General features: G+C 35.0%; 2 protein-coding genes across 3 annotated transcripts in view; both read right to left on the bottom strand.

The window, feature by feature from the left end:
- Positions 1-1,970: 1,970 nt before the first annotated feature.
- Positions 1,971-8,558, bottom strand: LOC134844703 (uncharacterized). The gene is made up of 3 exons (XM_063861515.1): positions 7,618-8,558; positions 2,798-3,040; positions 1,971-2,296 (listed from the first exon to the last, which is right to left on the bottom strand). The coding sequence occupies exons 1-3, from the start codon at positions 7,989-7,991 to the stop codon at positions 2,083-2,085; spliced, it is 831 nt and encodes a 276-aa protein (XP_063717585.1). The 5' UTR covers positions 7,992-8,558; the 3' UTR covers positions 1,971-2,082.
- A 12,202-nt stretch (positions 8,559-20,760) lies between these two features.
- Positions 20,761-27,437, bottom strand: part of LOC134843838 (uncharacterized) — a 24,207-nt gene continuing 17,530 nt past the window's right edge. The window contains exons 2-4 of one of the 2 annotated variants that reach the window (XM_063860134.1): positions 24,523-24,583; positions 24,309-24,349; positions 20,761-21,028 (exon numbers count right to left, since the gene is read on the bottom strand). In XM_063860134.1, coding sequence (XP_063716204.1) covers positions 24,325-24,349; positions 24,523-24,583 — 86 coding nt within the window. In that variant the 3' untranslated portion in view covers positions 20,761-21,028; positions 24,309-24,324. The remainder of the gene's footprint in view (positions 21,029-24,308; positions 24,350-24,522; positions 24,584-27,437) is intronic. The other variant, XM_063860133.1, reaches the window with a different exon arrangement.

Raw genomic sequence — 27,437 nt, 5'->3', positions numbered from 1 at the left:
TTGAACAGTAGTATAGAGACCGATTGGTCTATAAAAACTGAAATTATAGAATGTTTCCTTCCTTGAAAATTGGGATTACTAGGCTAATCTTCCATATTTCTGGAAAAATACCTTTGTTTAGTCATTTTTGAACAACTAGGATGAATGATTTGCTCAAGGTTTTGGGCTATGACCTAAGGATGCCATTTCCAATTTTGGCACGTCCCATGGACATTTAATTTCTTTAACAATTCGCTTACCTGAACTTGAGCGACTAAGAATTTATTCAGCTCGTTTGGTACAAACTTGATTTCTAGTTGGCTTTAACTTGTGCCGAAGACTCCGCCGAAAAAGTTAATGAACAGTACACATTTTTCGTTTTCGTTGATTGACTCAACATTTCCGTTTTTGACTTCAAATGTTACTTTTGGTATTTTTCGTATGCACTTGAGATATATATGGATTTTACTCAAAGAACTTCCTTCGAAGACTGATTTTTCGAATTCGAATAAGTCATCTTCAGATGATTTTTGTATTTGTTGGTTGTTTGAAGGTATAAGTGGCATAAATTCAATCTTTCGTTCATTTTACCACCTTAAAAAATAAATTGAAACAGCAAAGTCAACTAAATTGCGTTAAAAATAGTATTTTAGCAACAATCCAACAAATTCAACGAAGGAAAAAATGAAACAAAACGAGAACAATTTTTTTATCTTCTGAAAACGGATTAAACTTTATTTCAGGTGACACTGAAAAAAAAGGTTGAAAATTTTCGAAAAAAACTTGCAAAATAGCTGTCTAGCAGCTGAATTTATGAAGTAGAATTGATAGTAAACCTTGAAATAACTAAAAATAGAAAATAAGCGTCGATTTTCATAATTTCACCTTACACTTATTGATGCAAAAAAGGAACAGTAACCAAAATTATTTTGATGACTTTTTCAAATACAGACATGTCGCAAAATAACACAAAACAGAGCTTAGTATTTCAATAGGAAAGCATAAACTAAAATTATTGTTCCGACCATTTAAAATGGGGAGGAACTTTGTATTCGGGTCTGCTTCAGTTTTTTTTACCTTTTGGTTTTCCACGCAAAATCATGTACCGCAAATAATGATCGGATGGGGTTGAAAGACATATCATATTAAAGCCCTTACAGTCGTGATTCGAACATTCAAAAACCTCAAAAAACTTTCCCGGTGTCAAGAAAAACCGGTTTGCAATTTTTGAATTTTCGTCTTATTTCGAGCAATTAAAGCGAGCGATCAGTCTTAATTTAATTGCATAGAAACTTACAATAGCTCAATTTAAAACGTAAAAATTAGTTTTACTTGGATAACGTTAGTTTACTATGAACACTTAAGCGCCTTTTTGGAATCAAAATTTTCAAAAATTCAAAAAACTGCTAAATTCGAAATTTTTTTTGATGATTTTTTTTTGTTTTTTCAGTAAATTTTTTTTACAAAAATTGATTTTTAATTCGTTTTTTTTTGTGCGGCTGTCGAATATACCTAATACCTTTTTTGATTAGCTCTTTTTATGACACCACTCCGAAAATAAAACAATAATTTGAAACAAAATTTGTTGTATTTTTTGAAGACTATGGTCGACCAATTTGATTTTCTGAGCTCTGCTGCAAGCACTATATAGACCCTTTTTTGAGCAAGTTTTCTGCGCCGCAGGCAAATTTTTGAAAAAAGCGTTTTTAGACACTTTTTGGATAATTATAGCCAAAAAATCGCTCTACCCCTCAAAATTAGTATATTTGAGCGCCAAAGGCGACTTTAGAAAAAGTTCAGGGTCAGACAGACAAACATGGATATTTTAAAATAGTACAAAGGGGCACCCTTTATGTCGGCAGGGGATCAAATCTCTGAGAAGGTGGAGGCGATTCTAAACCAACCTCCCCACCCCCCACCCCACCATCCGGCTGATGATCCCATTAAAAATCAGACATAACAGTTACTGTAATTTGAATATGTATTGCGTAATAAAGATCTAATAAAACGTCAGAAAATATCGAATAAAATCTTCCAGATATGTTAAAACTTCAGCATCGGGTGAGTAGATGTTTAATTTCTAATCTAGATCTTGAACTAATTTCAGTTTTTCTTGGCTATGATATTAATGTGTACTCGCGAATAAACAACCGAGTGTTTTTCAACACAGATATCTTCGTATTCTTTCTGTGCTTTATTCTTCGTCTCTTCATTTCTGCAGTGTTTTGTCATCATTGTGAAGACATTCTTACCCAAAGTGTCAGCCGGGTGGCCTTCTGGTATAAACTTGTCAAAGTGCAAAACTTCACACGATTGGCTAAAATCACAACCAAAAACTGCATATAATTACAACTAAACTGTTGGCTAAATTGTTATACTTTTCTGTAATTGAGCCTGTACCACTTTTTTTTTACTTGTTCACAATTAGACAGTGTCGAAACAATACTAAACCGAAAGCGCATGTATTTTGTCTGATTAAATGCTAACGGTCACCAATTTGCCAACAACAGTCTAATTCTGAATGCCTCAGAATCATCAAAATTCATATCAGACGCCAGAGATTAAATTAAGCTCACATGCTCTCTCATTCCTTTTATCAATTTTGAATCAAATTTCAATAAAAACTGAAAACAGTCGCGAACAAGTTGTCAGAACAGCTGGTTTTTGCTGAGTAGTTTGTCAAGAGAATTCGCGCCAAAACCGTCTGGGTTATCATCATATTTTTCAAGTAATTGGTATATTTTAAAGGCCGGTAAAATGCATGAGAAAAAGCTAAACAAAAAAGACATGCACTCTGAGCAATAAAATGAACACGAACCTGATTAAATTTTTGTACATAGCAGGTGGAATATAATTAGCATGATCACCGCACAACGCGTGTGTTCTGATTTCACCAATGGATTGCAGCTCTAGCTGATGAAGCGCAGTGCACACTGTCTTCTGTGCCCAGAAGGCGGCGGTGCCGTGAACGAACTCCTGCACTACGAACATTCCCCCTGGTTTCAGGACACTCAGTAGACATCCGATTGCATAGTCTGCGCGGCAGTGATGTAGCACCAGTCTGAAACAAACGCTCAAATAAGCAATTGGTTGCACCAAAAACGTGAAAAGGGTTTCAAGCTATGGGTAGATACCAGGGGCGGACGGGTTAAGCCACTGACCTCTTCTAAAGACGCGCAATTCGCTTAACTTCATTGATGACTTTTCTCTTGAAAAACCGTATGCTGCACAGAAGTTTAGGAAAATGAGGTTTTTTAAAACCTATTTTGCCTAAAACAAATTTCACGAGCTCTCGGAAAGGCAAATTGGGTGACGTCAAAAAGGTTGAAAGAAAAATTTTAATGGATCTTCTAAATGGTAAATCAAGCAGCTCAAAATTAAAAATCCAGCAGCGAAATTGTAAGTTTCCTGTAGAACTGTGGATTCTTCGCTCACCTAAGAACTCCGTGAGGCACCTCGGTTTGGACTTTGTAAAGCAAACAAAAATTTTCCGCTCCGGTCTGACTTCATTTATGCCCAGCGATGTAACTGCACGTAGCCCCTTGGCCCTGCTCGCGGCGATATTCGTAAACAGTAGCCTTTTTTAGCCATTACGCGCATTTCGGCCCAAGGATTTCAGGTTCAACGATTCATTGCCGAGAGATTGAACAGTGTGCAAAAAGAAGACTGAAAACCGCAAGTTGTTTGTTGTTCCGCAAGCAAATTTTTTCGTCCCGAAGACTCATTGTTCGTCCCGGTGATTAGATTCTTAATACAGGGGGCGATCGTGACTCAGACGTCTGTTATCTCGAGAATTGTTGTGATAGACTAATTGTTGCGATAAACTATTTTATTACATAGTTTCAGAGAATGGAAATTGAAAATGATGATGCCAACAGAGCCATGACAACCCAGACTATTGTTACCCCACCTATTCAGTTTGATGATCAAACACCAGTAGCCAGGCCAGAAAACGAAAAGAAGCGTTACCAAGCTAAGTCCTGGCGCCGACTGAGATACTGATTCTGCTGATATGATGAAAATAATTGAACATACGATCGCTAAGTCAATTAAAAATCTGATTCCAACCGTAGTACAATCGATCAAAGAAGAAGTGGACAAAGTGATTAAGAAAACAATCCAAGAAGCTGCTGCCCAAATGAAGTCCCAAATAATATCAGAAATTAAACAAGAGCTCGCCAATCAAGAAACACGATGCAACCTTAGAGTTTATCTGAAGCCGAATTACTAGAGTCCTACAACATAAAAATTATTGGATTAGAAGGAAACCAGCGCGAAAATGTAGATGCAACTATGGAGAAAGTGATCGACATTGCCAATCAAATGAATGGTGACGTCGAAAAGCAGACATATCAATAGCGCACCGATTACCATCTGGTAGCAACCAGAAAACCATTACAGTGAGATTTTCCAGACGAGTGGCGAAGATAAATATATTGAAGAACAAGGAAGATTGGGCAAGTAATACAAAATTGGAGGGAATTTGCGTATTTGAAGATTTAAGCCAGCCCAGGTTCTAGTTTTTGAAACTGATGAAGATTGATGATAGATTACAATCGGCGTGGACATATTTTATCAGTGGAAAGCTGATCAGAACACTTACCGAATCCAAGGATTATACGAAGGAGGCAATGCTCTCAACTATCGGTTCAATGATGTTTGGAATTGTTTTCACAGTGTTTTTGGGCCATCGCAAGGATCGGAAGGCACTTAAACTAAATTTAACTATCAAAAATAAATCAAAAATGGAGGGTGATTTTTTCAATAGTCAAAAAATACTGGAACATGTCAATGTGTTACACTTAAACGTACAATCTTTACGGAAACATGTTGAAGATTTGGAGGTACTGGATCACTGCCTTGAGTCTCTGCCCCATATATTATTTGTCTCTCTGAGACGTGGTTAAGCAAAGAAAATGATCCTTCTATTTATCTAATAAAAGGTTACAAGGAATATAAGGTCTCTCGCAAATGCAAAAGGTGGAAGGAGGTGGAGTAATGATACAACTGTGAAAAGCTATAACAATAGTCAAAGAAAAAACTATTAGTTTAAGAGAGGCTTTGTCTGTAGTCTTAAACATACTTGGCAAAGCTTGTAATCTCACTGTGATCTATTACAAACCACCGAATAATAAAATTGAGTTCATAGAGCGCTTAGACAGTTTTCTTGAAAGCATAAGTACTGACACGGTACCACACAATCTTTGTGGGGGTATCAATATTCATGTCTCCAAAAAGAATCTAGTCTCTGAAAAATATGCGAATGTAGTAGAATCGAATGGATTCAAGCTGGTGTTGAGATAACCAACTCGGGTGACTGACCAATCTGCTACTTGCATTGATAATTTTGCCATCAAAAACAGATAAGCAGACAAATACCTGAAAAAACATAGGACCTCGTCTGATTCGAACACAGGACCTCGTCTGATTCGAACCCAGGACTTTTGCCTCCCCAGGCATATTTGTTACCTCCATGCTAAGTGGCCGGGAACGCATACAAGTTTGATTTTTTTGAACCAAGGTACAAGTGATTGTGTTAAGCAAGTTGTTAATCCCAAAAAAGTCTATATTTCCAGTTTGATAACGCTTGCTAATCGCAAGCGTAACAATGATTTACTATAGGATGCAGGATTTTGATATATGAATTCAATGAGGTGTATTTTTTTGATATATTTGATGTATTTATCAATGTTTTCCTCATTAACATTTTTCAGAAAATGAAAGTTGTCTTTAGAAAGTGTTTAAAAAAACAATTTCACAAATATACATTATAATATGTTGCTTTTAGGCCTGCCAATGCTTCCTAAGATCTCGGATATTTTTTCATTTGAAGATTTAAGCCAGCCCAGGTTCTAGTTTTTGAAACTTATGAAGATTGATGATAGATTACAATCGGCGTGGACATATTTTATCAGTGGAAAGCTGATCAGAACACTTACCGAATCCAAGGATTATACGAAGGAGGCAATGCTCTCAACTATCGGTTCAATGATGTTTGGAATTGTTTTCACAGTGTTTTTGGGCCATCGCAAGGATCGGAAGGCACTTAAACTAAATTTAACTATCAAAAATAAATCAAAAATGGAGGGTGATTTTTTCAATAGTCAAAAAATACTGGAACATGTCAATGTGTTACACTTAAACGTACAATCTTTACGGAAACATGTTGAAGATTTGGAGGCACTGGATCACTGCCTTGAGTCTCTGCCCCATATATTATTTGTCTCTCTGAGACGTGGTTAAGCAAAGAAAATGATCCTTCTATTTATCTAATAAAAGGTTACAAGGAATATAAGGTCTCTCGCAAATGCAAAAGGTGGAAGGAGGTGGAGTAATGATACAACTGTGAAAAGCTATAACAATAGTCAAAGAAAAAACTATTAGTTTAAGAGAGGCTTTGTCTGTAGTCTTAAACATACTTGGCAAAGCTTGTAATCTCACTGTGATCTATTACAAACCACCGAATAATAAAATTGAGTTCATAGAGCGCTTAGACAGTTTTCTTGAAAGTATAAGTACTGACACGGTACCACACAATCTTTGTGGGGGTATCAATATTCATGTCTCCAAAAAGAATCTAGTCTCTGAAAAATATGCGAATGTAGTAGAATCGAATGGATTCAAGCTGGTGTTGAGATAACCAACTCGGGTGACTGACCAATCTGCTACTTGCATTGATAATTTTGCCATCAAAAACAGATAAGCAGACAATTACCTGAAAAAACATAGGACCTCGTCTGATTCGAACACAGGACCTCGTCTGATTCGAACCCAGGACTTTTGCCTCCCCAGGCATATTTGTTACCTCCATGCTAAGTGGCCGGGAACGCATACAAGTTTGATTTTTTTGAACCAAGGTACAAGTGATTGTGTTAAGCAAGTTGTTAACCCCAAAAAAGTCTATATTTCCAGTTTGATAACGCTTGCTAATCGCAAGCGTAACAATGATTTACTATAGGATGCAGGATTTTGATATATGAATTCAATGAGGTGTATTTTTTGATATATTTGATTTATTTATCAATGTTTTCCTCATTAACATTTTTCAGAAAATGAAAGTTGTCTTTAGAAAGTGTTTAAAAAAACAATTTCACAAATATACATTATAAAATGTTGCTTTTGGGCCTGCCAATGCTTCCTAAGATCTCGGATATTTTTTCAAAAAAACTGCTAAAAAACAATTAACTGACCTGTTCAAAAAAACGGGATTCATCAAAACGGGTGCGAGCCAATTTAAGAGTCATTAACTTTTCAATAATATGTTATTTCTTACACAGATGTAACATCCGGTTATTTACAGCTTGAATCATTGTCAAATAACTAGTTTTTATAATTGTAGCTTGAATCACGGCTGAATCAGGGGCTACTTTGTTGATCAGATACTTTGTTCATAATTTGGGCTACCTTTTAACTGGCGTGGGATCTTATGGCAAGGCGATGTTGATGGGGTTATTTGCAACTGTATTTTTTATCATGAGATTTCTGGGTCTGCTATCCTTTATACTCAAACTTTCGCTCCACCCCATCTGTCGTTCATTTGTTGCGCGAAAAAAACATCCGGATGCAAGTTCCTTCCCCCATTTAGTGGATGAAAAAAATAATTCAACTTGTTCAACGCTATAAAATAACTATACACACCTGATAAACACAAGATCGTATCCTGAGTCAGATTTTTTACAGGGGTAATCCCTCATTTCAATTTGCGTTTTCTTGAAGATAACTTTTTTTTTATTAGCCAGCACTAATTGTTCTAAATGGGTTTCGAAAGATGGTGATGGTTCCATAAGAGTCAAAGTTCCAGGCCCGTCTTTGATTTTATCCAGAAAGAGCTGGCTCATAATTCCAATTCCAGCTCCAGCATCCAAAATGTGCCAATCAGGTTTGATTCCAATTGAGTCCACTAGTTGCTTTGTTTTTTCTTCAGTCAGTTCGTAATTAGTTTTGAGCATCTCTTCATAACTCACATGGTCACTTGTGTTGTGAGCATGGTTATGTGCGTGATTATGCGACATCTTGGTTCTAAAAAAACCAACTTGAGCTGAGATCTTTTCTCCACGGTGGAAAAGATCAACATACAAGCTGTTAAGTTCACTGCGAACAACTTCTTCCGTTTTTTAATAACTGCAAGGTTCTGTTGTTGTTTTCCGACTCGAACCGTCATAAACTTGATTGAGAGGCAGATACTTTAGTCGCCTCCCCGTCGCTCACCTAGAGAATTTCTAACAACTGGTTTCAAAAAATCTGTTTCTTAAAAACTAATTAGAAATGGATGTTGAAAGCGTATTTACAAAAACAAATATTATAGCTTTTAATAGCTTGAGACAATTCTCCTACCTCTTAGAAACTAATAAAAACCTTAACCAGGTATTGATATTTTCGAGATTTGCCAGGACAACCAATAATAATGCAAAATAAACACAGGGGCTAGCCGGAGCTTCGCACCATTTGCGATACAACATAATCATAAGAAAAAATATTCATAAAAAACGTAAAATATTGAAAAAAAACTAGGTCTAACAAAATTTAAAACTTCGTCTGTCTCAGCAAACATGCCAGAAAGTTCAGCAAACATGATAGAAAGATAGAAATTCAGCAAAAATGGTAGAAAATTGATAACTGAAAGGTAAACAGAACAAAAATTACGGCAAAGAAGCTTAGCAAGCTCTAACAATAAAGCAGCGTTATAAAGTGAAAGACGAAAAAGTAGAAGAAAGCCTCGAATTAGTAAAACTTTGCTACGAATCGGACTCGAACCTGCGACCTCGCTATTAGGAGTTTCACGCCCTACCCTCTCGGCCACGAACACTTAAATATCGTCAAACACTGGCCACAAACAAAGCAGCTAAATATGGTAATCAATTTCCAATGCAATGCAGTAAAAGTGGCACCAAATACAAAAAGGCGCAATTTTGCAATTAAAAATGTGGAATATAGCAAGCTGAAGGCCATTACACTAACTTGGCAAATAATAAATTGGACTGCAAAAAGCCAATATTTGTACACAAAGGCGAAGCCAAGATTCGCATCAATTGCGATAACACAAAAATAGGATCGCAAGCTAGCAGACAGGAAAGGAAAGAAAAAAGCCACTTAGTCCAAAGAAATCAAAAACTTTTCTAAGAAACACCAACTAAAAAACTTCAAAATTTTGTCTGCTATGCTCTTCTATTTTCGGAGAGCACGTTCAGAAACGCTTTTGACGGCGTTAAATTACAATTCAGAAACATTTTAGAGGAAAAAATGTCATACAAACTTTGAACTTTAAATTCTATTCTGAGACTTCTAACGTTTTGTCCAATTCGAAAGAAAACATACAAATTCTGGTTCAGATTCGAACTCAGAACTTTAGCTGTCCCAGGTTTATTCGTTACCTCCAGACTAAGTGCGCCGGAGACGCTTAGAAACTTGATTTCTTTATGAACCAGTAGACAAACTGATTGGATTGATTCTGTTAAGCAATTTGTTAACCCAAAAAAGTCCATTTTCCGATTTGATAACGCTTGCTAATCGTAAGCGTAATAAATTATGCATTTCAAAAAAATCCAAGAGAAACTAACTAGGAAAATTTCTTTAAATCATTTTTTAAATTTTTGTACTGTGGTTTGAAACAAATAACTTTTTCCGGTTCAATTGATTATTTAACACAGAGGCGAAGCTGAGCTTCGCACCACTTGCGAAACAACAATGAATGACAACGCAGAATCAAACGGACTAAATGATAAGGACTCAATCAAATGGAAAAAATCAAAAAATCGTTTTTATCAATAAAAATTGCAACATAAGCCCAAAATACCCGAAAAAAAAAGCTTACGCCATTAGTAACTCTATAACCAGCTTTGGCAATGCTATACAGAAACCAACTTTTCAAAAAATTCCTTTCTGCCGAAATAAGCAGACAAAAATAAGCAGATAGACAATAATCTAAATTAGATAAAATTCTACATTCTATATAGAAAAACAAGTCTCAACAGAAATCGAACTCCCGTGCTTTGTCGTCTCAAGCATGGAGTTTACAGCAACTTGGAATAAACACAAAGCATAGAGCGACGGGAACCAAGCCGACAAAATTCAACAAACGGACGATAGTCCGAAAAAGCGCAAAAACTCTAGTTAGCAAAAAAGGGCCCGGCCGGATTCGAACAGCAAATCTTTTCTCAAGCAGTTGTTTTATCTCTACGCCAGATGCGCTGGATGGTTGACTGGATTTGAATTTATAGTTGCCAAGCGGTAACAAGCCGAAAAAGCCTGAGCAGAAACCCTTCATGACGAAAAAAATTCTAAAATTGTAAAAACTTTTAAGTCCCTTCGCCCCTCAGAGCACACACACGCTCAAAAAAACTTTTTCGGACATAACGACGCAGTAAGAGGCCACTAAAAATACTAAACAATGAAAACAAAGAGAAATTTTAACAAATCGAGATGGCTAATATAACAATTTGAAAAACAAATTTAGTTTCGGCCCGATTTCCTAAAAGCATAAAACAATTGCAGCAAAAAATGTTTACAGCTAAAAAAACTATTCTTAGATGTGGCAACTAAGCCGAAAAAACGTAAGCAGAAAAATAGAAGGCCGAAATTTTTTGAGCCGGAACATCAACCGTTTAGAAAAAAATGGTCCTGTTCAGAATCGAATCCAAGACCTTTGCCGTCTCCGGCGTATTCGATACTACCAGGTCAAGTGTGCAAAATACACTACAAAATTTGAATTCATTATGAACCAAATTACCAAAGTTGTGGACAAAATTGGCTACAGAAAAAAGTCCAGTACCCGATTGCAATACCCTTGCTATCGCAAGGGAAAAAAGCATCAACTGTGTTAACTTTTTACTAATCAAATGCCATAGCACATTCTATCACAAAGACATAACGATGCCACCAAAAGTGGCACCAATTCTTTCCAATAAGGTTGAAAACAGAATAGTCGTACTAGTACACTACGTTCGCTTAAGCTCGCAAGAGGAAACAAAGCAGACCATTTTTGAGCAGACACACGTTGAGCCAAAAAAAGTGATTTTATTTTAAAATCTGATAAGTTTTGAGTCCCCTGAAAAATCGACGAACAATACTTGCACTTGTACCATGTAACCAAATCCAAAGCGCAATCTAAATTCCTGATGTGGTAACTAAGCCGAAAACATTAGAGCAGACAAACAAAAATCCGACTATTCAATTTTTACCATTTTTTTCGAATGCATACAAACTGAAGAAAAAAATTAAAGACCGGACGAAACTCGACCCGCAGACCTGAGAGTGCAAAGGCGACGACGTTATCTCTAGGTCAAGTGGGGAGGAAAGTAGACGTTGTTAAGGTTGAACAATAAAGCAAGTTGAAGACTCGAACGAAAAGTTGTTAACGGGCGAAAAGTTAGTTCCCGATTACAAGACGCTTGTTTCTCGCAAGTGTAAAAAATCATCTGGAAATAAAAAGTCTAAAAAACGAATAAGCTGACAACGAGAAATCTCTTTCCTCGGGTTATGAAGCCTCCGTTTTCCTGATCTAGCCATCTATCCCTTAAAGTGTATAAATATCGTCAAACACTGGCCCAAAACAAAGCAGCTAAATATGGTAATCAATTGCCGATGCAATGCAGCAAAAGTGGCTCCAAGTACAAAAAGGCGAAATTTTGCAATTAACATTTGGAATATAGCAAGCTGAAGGCCATTACACTAACTTGGCAAATAATAAATTGGACTGCAGAAAGCCAATATTTGTACACAATATTTGTACACACTTGATCTAGATATAGATTTCTTTGGTGATGATTTTGTTTGGAAGAATTTGTATCCCTTCTCTTGAATGTGCTGGAAAAGTCCTGGTCTTAAAATTTTCTGGAAGGAAAACTGAATTGACAGTAGATTACTGATGCTATATCGAAAAAGTACACCTAAACGGAAAAATTCTCATTCCAGATATTTTTTTAAAAAATCAGGTCCAGACGGCAATCGAACCCTGGACATAAATTTATTCAACCACGCATTATGCTCCCTACCTCTTGGAAGTTGAGATTAAAAAATATAGCAAGGTCAATTTAGTAAAGACGTGTAAGGAAAGATTTTTACTAGAAAAAGGCTAGTTCCGGATAATAGGTCACTGCTCTCGAAGTGTATTCCCGTGTATTCCCTTGATTAGCAGTGACTTATTATCCGGAACTAGCCTTTTTCCAGTAAAAATCTTTCCTTACACGTCTTTACTAAATTGACCTTGCTATATTTTTTAATCTCAACTTCCAAGAGATAGGGAGCCTCATCAATCGGATGCGGGGCAAAAAATTAAAACCAACAAAGCTACAAAATTGATTATACAATACATTCACAAATATAATTTCCTTCGGTATCAGTGACTTGAAACTGTACTGTAACAATATGAGTCGTTCTCTTCTTAAATTTAAAGTAACTCGTGTTAACTCATAGATGAAGTTAGGCCGAAACCTATAGCTTCTTCAGATAGAAAACAATAAAATTCAATGCTAATGTAAAACCCTAATGTAAAAGCTGTAACTCAACAGTAAAATACTGAAACAAAGAAAACAATATATGTCACACAAGTACGCCTTACTCTTTTGACATAAAATGTTTTTTTTTCTTTGTTCCAGTATTTTACTCGCGTTAAAGCTTTATACATATAGTTTTCTTGAAAACCTATTATTTCATAGTTTTGTTGCACTCCTCAAGTGTGTTTTGTTTTTCAGTTTTGCTGTTTGCCTGATGATGCCAATAAATGGCGAAAACGTTTGGAATTACAACTTCTTCAACAATTTTCAGATTTCCAGAGACTCATAGCTACTGTCAAAAAACGAGAAACACCCAACTATGAACATTATAACTGGTTTGAGTTGGTTGCAAATTAAGCCGACATAACGTACGCCACAATAATTGAGCAAAACAAAAAATTTAAAAAAAAATTTAAAAACTATTGCAGATTTAGCAATCAAAAATTATGAAAGTATTTGATTTTCGGGGATTTAGAACCTGCAAAAAAAAACCGAAATAAAATAAATATATAAATTCAGCATAAACTGGATATGTAATTGCTTGAATTTTTTGTTTTCACAGGTGTATTAGCCTAAAAAGGTTTCAGCTTATGTTATATCAGCTTAATTGCCTCATTTTGCGTAACAATGAAAATCTGAAATAATGAAAATGTATTTTTATCTTCATAAGGACGCAGATGAGGCAATTAAGCCCATATGATGATTTGAACCGGAAATTTTTAGCCCAACATCCCTGTTAAAACATCATAGCAAACAGACAGTTCGCACCACTTTCGATTTAACGCAATCATAAAAACATGTCGAGAAAAAATGAAAAATGTTGCGAAAAACAAGGTGAAGTAAAATTTTCGTATAACTCGAGGAAGGGCACCTAGTGCCCAGCTATAGCTGGAAGCACGTCTTTGATATTTTTTTGAATTTGCCATACTGATGCGGGACGAAATGCTTAACTTAGAAATTGGATTTTCCCAAAACCTTAATTGTTTCTCTTCTAAAATTAGTGAGAAGAGTGAAATCTATTGAGATTTTGGAATGTTTCCAAAGTCATAACATTTCTCTTATAAAAAATGGCCGCTTTTGCACGAAAAATTCGCCTAACCGCTTAATTCGATTGAACTCTTAATCAGATTTGAAAGAGTAGTTTTTAAGAAAAATCAGAAAGTTTCTAAAAACCGGTCAAAGTTTCAATAAGTTCACTTGTTTGAAGGCCATAACTGTTCTCAAAACAAACTGAGCGTAAACAATTACAAAAGTAAGCTTGCAACAAACTGTTTTGTCGATTAAACCTATGATATCAGATTTGGCAGAATAGTTATCGAGAAAGTCCAAAAAAAGGTCAGCAAATCAGATAGTTGACAATTCCGAGAATTAGGGCTTCTTGTCTTAAACAAATTGCGCGAGTCGCTTATGCAGAAGAGATTCACCCAAACTGTTATTTCGTCGAACCCAAAAATCCAGCTTTGTCAGGGCAGCACTCCCGAAAAGTTTCAAAATACGGCCAAAAATTCAAAATTGATTTTTTTTGTGTATAAAAACTTGTGAGTAGCCGCTGATGCAAGGGAGTTTCTAACTAACCGTTATATCCATTGAACCCACAACCACTGGTTTGAGAGGCTAGTTTTCGAGAAAAGTCAAAAAGGTTTAAAAACGGTCAAAAATATCAAAAATTTCACTATTCCGAGGGCCATATTTGATGTTTAAAAATTTTTGGACGTAGCCGCTCATCGAGGGGAGCTTAACAAAGCCTATCTATTCAATGAAACCAACAATTTCAGATTTGGTAGGTTAGTTTTCGAAAACGAAAAAAAATCAAAAATATCGGTCAAATATTTCCCCTACAGACTTCTTCAGAAAAGACAAATTGGAAAAGCAAAGAGAGACCAGCGGAGTATGCAGGCACACAAGGGCACCATAGAAACGCGGTTTTCTATTGAATTCCGACTTTTGAAAATGGGTAGAAGGGAAACAGGAATTCTGGGCAAAAAATCCTAAAAAGGCATTTGAAATTCAAATTAGCAACCGGACAACCTTACGAAGCGGAAACGAGGCCGACAATCTATGAGTAGACACGAGTAAAGCCGAAAAACAAAACTGATTTTTTCAAAAAAATAAAGTTTCAGTCCCCCTGAAACTACCCAGTAGTAACTAGTACCCCCAAGTAGTTAAATTTGAATTTTCAAGAAATTGAGCATATCAGCATTAATATCACCAAGTGATTTAACTGGTTTTGTTAATTTAGTTGTTAACTAGAAAAAAAGTCATCATTCCGTTTGATAACGCTTGCCAATCGCAAGCGTAATAAAGCGTTAATGAACGCAAAGAAACAAAAACTGAAATGTTATTTGAAAAAACTTCAAAGAAAACTTTTTTGATTTCAAGCATAATTTATGTTTGGCACTTTTTTGATAAAGGAACCCAAATTGAGAAAACTGTATCCATAGATGAATTTTTTTCCCGTGTGAAATCTGAAAACTTAAATCCACTTTCGAAATTAACATTCGATCACGTTTTTTGTGACCTTAAGACTTTTGCAGTTCAATAAAAAAGTTTGGCTTCATTCTAACAGATGAAACAAACTGAACTTTAAAAAATGATAAGTCAAACCACGAAAAATCAAATTTGAGCGTGAACAAATTTTACGGCGTTTTAAATCGTTTTTCAAATCGCTAATTGACTCTTCAAAATGATGGAAAAAAAAGAAATATGCGCAAAATCTGAGTTGTAAAATCTAGAGCCAAAATATAAACACAGAGGCGAAGCTTCGCTTTGCATACACTAGCCAAAACACGACAAAAAGCAACCATAGAAAGCACAATAAAAAAATAAGCCTTGAACTCTGTGATTCGAAACTGCGACCTAAAGATTAAGAGTCTCGCAGACTAACCACTTAACCTTAATAGGCACCAAAGACTAGCCACAAATAAAGCAGAGAACATATGTTATGCAATCTCCAATGCTAAAGTGAAATTTCCAAATAAGTGAACTTTTCTAATGAACACTTTTATTTGCGACTTAGGCTAGAAGAGAAGGTTCTTAATAATCTGACACTAATGTAATTAAACTTCGAATAGTGTGCGTATTTGAAATCAAACATGCTCAAATTGAGTCTGTTTCTGGGCACGTCTGTTCAGCTGCGAGGAGAGGAACCTTGAGGAAAAACTTGCTCACGAGGAAAATGTTTATTACCCGGCTGCAATACACTTGGTCTCGCAAGAGTAACTAATTCGATTCCGGGCGTTTCTTCAACATGAATTTATTTATGCAGAATAATTAGGAAAATTTGCGGTTAAAATTTCAATTTTTGCAAGTGAAGCGAGGTTTCCTGTTATAAAGTTGACAGACTAGTTATGAAGTTGATATACACTGTATTATACAGTTATGCTGGGCGGTGCCCTGATCCGGCACAAGCCACATTTTGACGGATGGCTCAACCGAATTCGGGGTACCTGTTCAAAATGTTTCTCGGCCTCGTACAGCTCTGAAACTTCATATTTATGCTTCGGGACGATAAAAACCCTACTGCAAAAAACTTCGAAGAAAAACATGGGAAAAGTTAGGGCCGGGCAAAAGTCACATTTTGCAATACTTGCAGCAACTCAAAAATTGATCTTAAAATTTAGCTTTGGCGTGTTGTGGGGGTGTTTTGGAATACCCTGCTCAGTATCTTTCGAACGAGGCAACACCAAATCCAGTCCATTGATTGTTTCAAATTTCGTGATTTCAACCTGGCTGGCTGGAAAAAAAAGTCAATTCTCATCCGAAAAAGGATTCGAGAAAGAAGGGTACGGTTGAGCGTTTCTTGGGTAGATGCGTACAACCCGGTCTAAAAAATTCTGCAGTGATGTGTAGTAACTCTGACAACCCGATCAGGAGTAGCATGCTTTAGCATAAGCTAAGTTCAGAAAAAAGTTATTGAATAAAAACAAAATTTAGGCCTATCTGAGGTTTTTTTTTATTCGACAGTTGTTATGGCAAAGAAGATATGATCACTTTTTGCCCGGAAAAAGTCACTTATTGACAAGAAAAATTAGGTATAGGAAATATCCCAGGATTAGCTATTGTGGTCAAAACCAACTCCTTACTGAATTTAAAGATAGCCAAGCATTTGAAACAAAGTTTCTAACGACCTTTCATTTGATCATTTTCAATTACAAGATTTTGAGAAATTTGGATCTGAGCAAAACCGAAACTTTGGGGTTGTGCACTTTTATGCTAAAAAATGATATTCCTCAAACCCAATATTTCAATTTTTGTTCATGTAGGCGCCTCTTAGGTTGTTATGGTTACCCTGATACCGCAATATGTTAAGAAAATATTTTTTGGTTTCAATTTGAGGCTTGAGTTTCGACCTCAAAAATATGGATTCAACTGAAAGGACAAACGCAGAATGGAGATTCCATGAATGTTCCTGTTAGTTATGTACTTTTTGCTACCATTTATGGATCCTACGAGACCGCCCTGAATCTTAAATTAGATTGTTCTAAGAAAAAAAAATATTTAAAAATGAATGAAAGTCTCAAAAAAGTCATTTTTTAAATTACACTTTATTTTGTCAGGTTCCTTCATAAAAGAAAGAAAGAAAGAATAAATTTCTCCGGTCATTCATTACATAAATTTGGCAATTCATCGTTATAAGTAATTATTAAAATGAGACTCGGAGAGGATAGACAACGGGGCCATATGGCCCGCAAACGCCTACCCTAGCTATGCATGCTTCTTTCACGTAAAAAAGAAAAGAAAAACATAAATTTAAAATTAGATTTTTTTCTAAGTTTTTGAATTTTTTTAAATAGTAAAATCTTCCATATCTCCTAAGCTACCAGTTTCATGTTTCAAAACTGTTTCTACAACAAAATTTACTTCCTGCCACAACTGTTAGGTTAAACGAGACTACGCTGAGTCTTAACCTATAATAATTACTGTTAAAAAAACTATAAGAATGAAGAACTCAAAAGTTGCACATTTTTTGATACCTTATTTTGTCAGTTTTTTTGGCGCTATTTTACAGTGTTCAAAAAAACTCCAGCATAACCTCTTCTAGCACATCAATTGTATCAAGATGCACATATGTACTAGACATAGACAGAAAACATCATGAAACGTGAAACCGGACCATACATGTCATGAAAAAATTTGACAGTTATTGAAGGTTTTTATTTAATTCTAAGTTTTTTCACTAATAACAATTGTAGGTGAAGACACAGAGCAGTCTGCTGTAATCCATCAATTGTAGCAAGATTTATACAGTTAGCAGTAACTCATGAAACGTCGTAAAACATGCCAAAATCAGATTATTATTGATCCGATAACATTGAGACCTTTCAAGGGGAAAGTGATTCAAATGCTCTCGTCTGGATTGCATAAAAAGCTAAGAACTATATTGGAGCTAAGAACTATAAAGCTAAGAAGTATAATTTAGTTATCTTGATCCGATTTCTGATTAAAAGACTCACTTTTGTAGCGCAGTAAATATAGCTATTTTTCAATGCATTGTTAACGCTGGTACTCAAAGTCAATGCTTTTTCTGTTATTTAGACATTTTTTTAGTGCATTAGTTATATTTGTGGCTTAATGCAATTTTAAAGCTGGAATTCAAAACAATTGCATTAACTGATTTCCAGATTCACTTTTGTGGAGCAATAATTTTACCTTACTCGGTCCAATGTTAAACTACAGTAATTAAAGCTGGAATTCCATAGATAAAAAAGCTGGCAATCAAAATCGATGATTTTTTTGATATCGAAAAGTTTTTGCTAATGCATTATTTATTTCCGTCATTATTTATTTCAAAAGCCTCATTTTGGCATAAGTGTAAAATTTGAATTTTGAAAATCTGACAGAGTACTGTATTGACAAAAACTATCTTAGTAGCATGTACAATTGATTGAAAATGAAATGACTATATTATGTATAATGGTTCTCAAATTAAATACATGCACTATACTCTAAATTACTACCTATTGAAACATATCACCGAAATCCCTTGCATGGAATACTCTTAAGACACATTTCTAAACTGCAAAATTGGAGCGAATTCTTTTTCATTGGGTGAAAGCAAATAATTCGAACACAGAGGCGAAGCGGAGCTGCAAAAGCACAGCAGCTAGTCCAAAAATAGGGCAAAAGCCTGAGTTAAAAAAAATGAAGGTAGAGTAAAAAAAAACTGAGTACAAAAAATTGGAATGCGGTTGAGTTTGAGGAAAGATACTTAGAAAAACAACTGCCAGTTTTCAAAATGCATCAAGAAACAAACTTATCCAAGCGGAAACTGAGCAGACGATACTTGGTTAGACTACTGTTGAGCCAAAAAAAACTTGAGGTCTCAAGTTTAGCACCCCTCAGGTGGCACAAGTGAAATAACAAAACTTGGAACAAATTAAATTTAAACAATTGCTTAAAAAATTTGGATCAAAAGACAAATTATGAGGCAACGAAACAGATATAACATCAAATGAAACCATTTGAGCCAAAAAAAAACGAAAAAGAAAGCGGAAACTAAAAATAAGAGTTGTTTTGCAATCAACAACGAAAACTCGAATGAAACGGTCAGTTAAAATTCAAGCATACTCGAGAAATGTCTTTGTCTGACATTCTGTTCTGCTGCTACCAGAATGGTCATGCTATCTGATTCAACTGATTTCATTGAATTAGTTGTTAACCCGAAAACCGTCTATATTCCGATTTGATAACGCTTGCTAGTCGCAAACGCAGAAAAAAGTATCTTACACAGAGGCGAAGATGAGATTCCCAGCACTTGCGATACAAATATAAATGACTATGATTGAAATCAACAGAGAAAAACTGCAAAAAATCAATGTCAATAAAAATTGCGACAAAAGCCCAAACTATCCGGAAAAATGGTGCCTGCATTACTAAAAACTGTACAAAGAGCTTTCAAAATGCTAGAAAGAAACTGAATTTTCAAAAAATGAAACTACGGAACTAAGCCGACAAAATTATTGGATTTTCACGGAACTAAGCCGACTAAAATAAGCAGACCGACAATGATCTAAATTAGCCGAAAAATTTCAACTTGCAAAAAAAACAGGCCTCGACTGCAATCGAACTCCTGAGCTTTGTCACCTCAAGCATGGGGGCTACAGCAACCTGGAGCAAAGCTGAACCTTCGAAAAAGTCGGGCTACGGGAACTAAGCCGACAAAAATAAACTGACAGACGATAGCCCGAAAACGCACTTAAACTCTATAGTTTGCAAAAAAAACAGTTCCCGGTCGGATTCCAATCGCAACCCTTTGCGATCTCTAGCAATTGTGTTATCTCTACTGCAGATGCGACGGATGGTTGATAGATATTGAATTTTGAATTACCAAGCGGTAACAAAGCCAAAAATACCTGAGCAGAAACTTTTCATGCCAAAAAAAAACTAAAACCGATTCGACCGGATTTTTGAAATGCGAAAACAAAGCAATTACAATGAAAATCGTTTACAAAAAAAACTATTCTTAGATGTGGCAACTAAGCCGAAAAAAACATAATCAGACAAGAAATAGGCCAAAAAATTTTGAACCGGAATATTTACGGTTTAAAAAAAAAAGGTCCCAGTCAGATTCGAACCCAGGACCTTTGCCATCACAGGCGTATTCGTAACCTACAGCCTAAATGTGCAAAAGACACTGTGAAATTTTAATTCATGAGCCAAGGTGCCACCAGGAGTCCAGTGAACAAAATTATTTACGGGAAAAAACTCTAGTACCCGATTGCAAGGGTAATCAGCACTAACGAACTTTAAGCTTATTTTAAAGGAGTTTGACCATTGTAGGAACTGAGCCAATTATTGATTCTGTGATTTAATAAAGAGCATGACGTGGCATTTCGACTGGGTTTTAAAAAAATGCAGCACACGTTTTCCCATATATTCTTTATAAAAACGGAAACATTCAGAACAGAAACAGTTTAAGAACAAAAAAACTGCTTCGTTTTATGTTTATAGTTGAATAACTGATTGATATATAGCAAGTGAGAATAATTTTACATAAAGATTCAGAAGACAACTAAACGCGATGTGAACTCATGCATAGAGCGCAACCGCATATTAGCCCCGAAGTACAAATTTTACCGCAATTTAAAACCTTCAGGCTAATTTAGAACTGAATAAAAACAATGCAAATTTAGAATGATGAGACAACCTACCCTATATTGGATAAACCCAAAGCTAGCATATAAGCTCAATTTAAGCTCTAATTTAAAATTTCAACTAAATTTAGTTGATTAGTTACTTAACTGAAGATAGTAACGTGATTAGGCTAAAATGGAAAAATATAAAACCCAGCGGTAGATTGGCATGACAATTAAAAAAATTATTCTATCTAAAAAACATCTTAAGTGTTAGAACAAACTATCGACTAATTATAATAATAATGAGCACAATGGAGATGAAAAAAATATGGCGCAGTGAATAAAGGCGAAGTTATTCTTCGTATACACTAGTCGAAAACTAAATAAGTTTCATAGAAGAGCACAGCTCTTTAGCATGCACGCATGACTCTTTCTATCCACATTTCGCATATTCACATTAGCGATGTGCAGTTTCCTCTGCTTCTGAAACACAATACCCTTTAATTAAAAAACTACTTCGAAAAGATATTTTTGCAGGGAAATTAGCACAGAATGTTCCAACAACAATCAGTTCAAAAAACTCATAAAACTGAAAACATTTTTGTCAATTTTATCGGTGAAATGGATTGAAAATTAGCTTCACGACAAACTTATAACTACACAAAATATTGATGAAGCAGTAATAAAATCAAATTGGGGAATTAAATTAAACTAGCGTTTAACGCACCTTCGGTGCTTCGAAATGTTTCGACAACAAGAAAAACCGCATATATTGGAAACAACATATGCAAACTTTTAGTGTACTCTGACTGCACCCAATTACAGGGTTGGTAATTTCGAACTTTTAAATTATTTTAAATTCCCATTTAAAAAGCGTCATCTCGAAAACTTAATAGGCCTCTGGAGAAATTTGGAGGCCAGATTTGCAACCACAGAGAGCACCCTACTATAGGGTTAGGAATCCAAAATTTTGTGAAATTTTTTAAACCTAAGTTTCCCGAAAAAAAAAATTAAAAAAAAAAAACGTCTTATTTCGAAAACTAAAAAGATTTGAGCATTCATATTAATAGGCAAGCTTTGAAACGACTGGGTATACGCTGACAATAAGGTTGTATCTTCATCAAGTTAGTAGTTTCAAATTTTTTGAATTTCTTTGTAGATAATTTGAGCAATTTTGAAAAAATCAAAAAACGTCACATCTCGGAAACTAAAAGCATTTGAGCAGTCGCGTTTAGCAGTCGCATGTGCCAAGATTTGCACCCTTTAGAGTACCCCGATAACACCGAACTATAGCGTTGGGAATTTCAAATTTTGAAAGAATAATTAATTTAAACTGTCTGAAAATTTTTGAAAAAATCACAAAAAACGTCATATCTCAAAAACTACAAAGAATTGAGCAGTCATACTGGGAGGCAAGATTCGCAATCTTTGAGAGTACTCTGACAGGACCCAACTACAGGGTTGGGAATTTCTGATTTTGCAAAAAAAATTAATATAAGTTTTCTGAAATTTTTTTGAAAAATCACAAAAAACGTCATATCTCGAAAACTACAAGGATTTGAACACTCATATTTGGAGGCGAGATTTGTAACTCCTTAGAGTACTCTGACAGCACCCAACTACAAGGTTGGGATTTTCAAAAAAAGAGAAATAATTAATTAAAATTTTCTGAAATTTTTGAAAAAATCACAAAAAACTTCATATCTCGAAAACTACGAGGATTTGAACAGTCATATTTGGAGGCAAGATTCGCGATCCTTGATAGTACTCTGAAAGTACCCAACTACAGGGTTGGGAATTTCAGATTTTACAAAAATAATAATAATTTAAGTTTTCTGAAAATTTTTGAAAAAATCACAAAAAACGTCATATATCGAAAAGTAAAGATTTGAACAGTCATATTTGGAGGCAAGATTTGTAACTCCTTAGAGTACTCTGACAGCACCCAACTACAGGGTTGGGAACTACATGTTTTGTAAACTTTTCGTTATTTGAAATTTTTGAAAAAATCTCAAAAATCGTCTTATCTCGAAAACTACAAGGATTTGAACACTCATATTTGGAGGCGAGATTTGTAACTCCTTAGAGTACTCTGACAGCACCCAACTACAAGATTGGGATATTCAAATTTTGAGAAATAATTAATTGAAATTTTCGGAAATTTTTTGAAAAAATCACAAAAAAACATCATATCTCGAAAACTAAAAGGATTTGAGCAGTTATATTTGGAGGCAAGATTCGCGATCCTTGATAGTACTCTGACAGTACCCAACTACAGGGTTGGGAATTTCAGATTAAAAAAAAAATAATAATAATTTAAGTTTTCTGAAAATTTTTGAAAAAATCACAAAAAACGTCACATCTCGAAAACTAAAGATTTGAACAGTCATATTTGGAGGCAAGATTTGTAACTCCTTAGAGTACTCTGACAGCACCCAACTACAGGGTTGGGAACTACAAGTTTTGTAAAATTTTTTGTTATTTGAAATTTCTGAAATTTTTTGAAAAAATCTCAAAAATCGTCTTATCTCGTTAACTAAAATGATTCGGGCATTCAAAAATGGAGGCCAAATTCGCAACCCCTAATTCGACATTGGGCTGCTGAATTTAAACTCGGTAAAATAACCACTAAAATCAAATTGGAAAATCGAAAAAAAAAATCTTAACCATTGCAATATACGATATAGCTTAAACATGCAAAAGTAATACGTTGAAAAAGCTTAAACATGGCGACATAGTGAAGCCCGCATTTAAATAAATAATAGATTAAAAACTCCAGCGGACATTATCAATGACATTTACAGCAATTCAATTTTTATTATCAATAAGCTTTTGTCCGACTTGGACCAACGCTAGGCACAAGGCCCTTACTAGTTATGAATTTCTCAAGCGGGGTGACTTCAAAAGATAAATTGGTCTTCATAGCAAAACAATCAGACCAGTATTTTCGAACTCGAACAGAAATTTGTGAAAAATTCTTTGGAATCTAAATCTAGACCAAAAAGGTTTTAATATGATAACACACTTGACCCCATCAGGTTTTTGGTGAACCTCAAATTGATTATGACTCAAAATGAGTTCGAAAAAGGCTGCTGCCAACTTGGTTTACCGAATTTGTCAAAATTAACGCTCCTAGCCAGTCCCTCAATTTCTGTAACACTCAGCTTAGCTTAGCGCCTTTAAGCTAAAGATGAATACTAATAATTAGTTATTTGTAAAAATAGGATACATGATAAAACCGAAAACGTTTTGAAGTGTTGTGCCATTTATAAGACTGAGAAAGAAACTATTAAAAACTAGACCTAAACTTCGTCATCATCTAAGGTGACATCACACAAACTGTCTTTTATCGATAACGTAGAACATTCTATCTCGGCAAACAGCTAATTATTCATGTTTTCGGATCTACGAAGAAGACGGATCTGGCCGGAGACCCCTCCTGATTAACCTTGGCTAAAACCGTACGTCCAATTACGCAAGTTGAGTGCCACAGTTTCCGATTTTCTCATTAAAATCGTACGGAATATTTTGCCGTTGCCGTAAATCCGTTGCAACTTCACCTTAGCAGCCTGGTAATGGGAAGTATTCGCATAAAGTTTTTGCAAAAAACAATGTGGCATCCACATTCATCTGATTCAACCTGTCAAACTTTGGCCTCCGTTAGATCCTGCAAGAGCTTTTGGCACACAGGGCGTTTTTGTGGAAGGGGCTAAGTTGAGCCCGAGGGTTTGGAGTGATGGTCGAGTGGTATGAGTGTATTTACTTAAAATGGTTCTAAATCAGGCTATCGACAGTCCACTGATTCTGATCATGGAAAAAAAATTGACGGCTTTAACTCTTTTTAATACAAAGCTTATTCTAGAAAAAGGAATAAAAACTCATTGAGAGTAAATAAAAATCCACAGGGCAAAAGGATCATAAACACCACTTCATTGATTGAGATAGAAAAGTTCGAACAATAGTGGAAGAAAACTTACCCTGATCCTGAACTTCCGTTGAAGCCCGTGTTATCTTCCCACAGCCATTTCGTTGAGGACCCTAAAAGCACTCGTTTCAATCAATATATAACCCATACTTTGGAAAAATCCATTAAAACTTTCTGAATTTCTGAGTGTACTCTGATGGCACCCCACAATAAGATTGATATTTGCAAGTTTAGTAATTTTTAGATCTGTTCTTTGAAAAAAATTCAAAAACTAATGAAAAACGCAATATCTCAAAAATCAAATGGATTCGAGCAATTAAATTTAGAGGGCAGAATTGCAACCCCATATTGTATCCTGGGGGCAGCCCACCTTCAGGTTGAGAGTTCCAAGTTCTGTTTTTTTTTAAATCTAAGTTAGTTAAGTTTTTTTTAGATTAAATTTCTTGGAAAGTTTTAAAAAATCAGATAAAACCCATATCTCGAGCACCGAAAAGATTTGAGTAATCAGTTCATATTTGGAGGACAGAATTGCAACTCCATTGTTAACCCTGAGATCAGCCTACTTAAGGCTGGGAATTTCAAGATCTATAAAAGATCCCTGAGTGTACCCAGATAGAACACCATACTACGGCTGATAATCTCAATTTTGTCAAATAAACACTGAACTGAAAAGCTTGAAAATTTTGCAATGCCAATTAAGAAAAAAACTACAGCTAAAGCTTTCACACTACAACAGATGTAAAGTTAAACAAAAGATGATTTTGGAAAATTTAAACGTTGAATTCAAAAATAAATAGTAAACGTTGCAAAATATAGGCATTTTAACAAATATGTCAACATAATGACTTTTAAAAAATGTGTCAAGTAAAACGCCAATAAATAATGTATAGATAGATAGATTGATAAAAATCATAAGCTCAGAAAGTTTGACACAACACGACCCAACTATTTAAAAAAATTCATAAATTTTTTGGATTCCTAACCCTATAGTAGGGTGCTCTCAGGGACTCTCAGTGGTTGCAAATCTGGTTGCAGTGGTTACGTGATTGAGAAAAAAATTTCTAGAAAAACCTCCAAATATACAAAACAATCTTCAAGAAAAGAACATCTTGGAAGACGATAACCTGCCAGAATGACACGATTCAATCTGAGCTAGTAACAATTCTGGAACAAAAATAATCAGAAATACAATAGCACGAAAAAAATAATGTTTCACAGGAGAAAACTTCGGCTAGCAAAATGTGAAGATCATAAGCAGCATGAACTTTAGATCATGGCAAAAGTACAGAATCAGTTGCTTCAATTGAAATTGATTTAAAATGAAGAAGTTTTAAGAATAAAACAAATGATAATTCCAAAAAAATTAGGAGATTGATCCAAAATTAGCAAATAAAACGCAGATAAAAATGAAAAACAGTTGACATTCAAAGCAGTTGACAAATTTTTTCATTAAGCAGTCAGTCAAAAATGAGTAGAAAAGACTGATTGAAAAAACATCCGAGAAATTGCGGTAGATTTGAGCTTTTTTTCGCTACTACAAAATTATGCCTGTTTTCCCTAAATTTGATGTTTTCAAAACATAAAAGTCTTTAAACAACAAACTGATAATTAAACCACTTACAGCCGTAGAAAAACAGCGATAAAAAACAAACCGTAAATGGCATTAATCAAAATTGTATGGAAAAAAACGAAACCAAATCGTAAACGTTACTTCCAGATCACAGGTAAACGAAAAAAATGAGTTGATAATTGATACCTATATCGCTTAAAAAACGACATTTGAGAGAAAATAAGTTACTAATAAAACCAACATAATTTTAGCCAAAAACAGTAGCAGAGAAAAATTTGACAACTACGAAGATACAACCTTTTTGTCAGCGTACACCCAGGCGTCTCAAACCTTGCCTCTTAATATGAATGCTCAAATCCTTTTAGTTTCCGAGATAAGACGTTTTTTTCAATTTTTTTTTTTCGGGAATCTTATGTTTAAAAAAATTCATAAATTTTTTGGATTCCTAACCCTTTAGTAGGGCGCTCTCAGGGACTCTCAGTGGTTGCAAATCTGGCTTCCAAATTTATCCAGAGGCTCATTAAGTTTTCGAGATGACGCTTTTAAAATGGGAATTAAAAAAAGTTTACAAGTTCGAAATTACCAACCCTGTAATTGGGTGCAGTCAGAGTACACTAAAAGTTTGCAGATGTTGTTTGCAATATATGCGGTTTTTTTCATGAGTTGTCGAAAAATTTCGAAGCACCGAAGGTGCGTTAATTACCACAACCACTGAACACCGAAAAAATTGAGGAAAACAACTAAAATAATTTTCTCGTTATAATAATACTTTCCTTTGAAAAGATTCAGGTGGAATCTTAACGGCCAAAGTTAAGCAGACACACGCTGCGCTTAATAATAAACTAGGATATTTTAAAATCTAAGTTAACTAAAACTAGCAATTAACGCACCTTCGGTGCTTCGAAATTTTTCGACAACTCATGAAAAAAACCGCATATATTGCAAACAACATCTGCAAACTTTTAGTGTACTCTGACTGCACCCAATTACAGGGTTGGTAATTTCGAACTTTTTAACTTTTTTTTAATTCCCATTTTAAAAGCTTCATCTCGAAAACTTAATGAGCCTCTGGATAAATTTGGAAGCCAGATTTGCAACCACTGAGAGTCCCTGAGAGCGCCCTACTAAAGGGTTAGGAATCCAAAAAATTTATGAATTTTTTTAAACATAAGATTCCCGAAAAAAAAATTGAAAAAAAACGTCTTATCTCGGAAACTAAAAGGATTTGAGCATTCATATTAAGAGGCAAGATTCGCGATCCTTGATAGTACTCTGAAAGTACCCAACTACAGGGTTGGGAATTTCAGATTTTACAAAAATAATAATAATTTAAGTTTTCTGAAAATTTTTGAAAAAATCACAAAAAACGTCATATATCGAAAAGTAAAGATTTGAAC

The sequence above is a fragment of the Symsagittifera roscoffensis genome, chromosome 4 (genome assembly GCF_963678635.1).
Source record: "Symsagittifera roscoffensis chromosome 4, txSymRosc1.1, whole genome shotgun sequence".
NCBI lineage: Eukaryota > Metazoa > Xenacoelomorpha > Acoela > Convolutidae > Symsagittifera > Symsagittifera roscoffensis.
The sequence above is the reverse complement of the archived record's forward strand: the minus strand, read 5'-3'. Positions and strand labels throughout refer to the sequence as shown.

What these genes read in the sequence shown, in the direction of transcription:
- LOC134844703 (XM_063861515.1), bottom strand. Translation starts at nt 7,991, where the DNA reads ATGTCGCATAATCACGCACATAACCATGCTCACAACACAAGTGACCAT. An exon ending in TACGATCTTGTGTTTATCAG is followed by an intron (nt 3,041 to 7,617) that starts GTGTGTATAGTT and finishes CGTTTGTTTCAG; the next exon opens with ACTGGTGCTACATCACTGCC. An exon ending in ATGTACAAAAATTTAATCAG is followed by an intron (nt 2,297 to 2,797) that starts GTTCGTGTTCAT and finishes TTGTGATTTTAG; the next exon opens with CCAATCGTGTGAAGTTTTGC.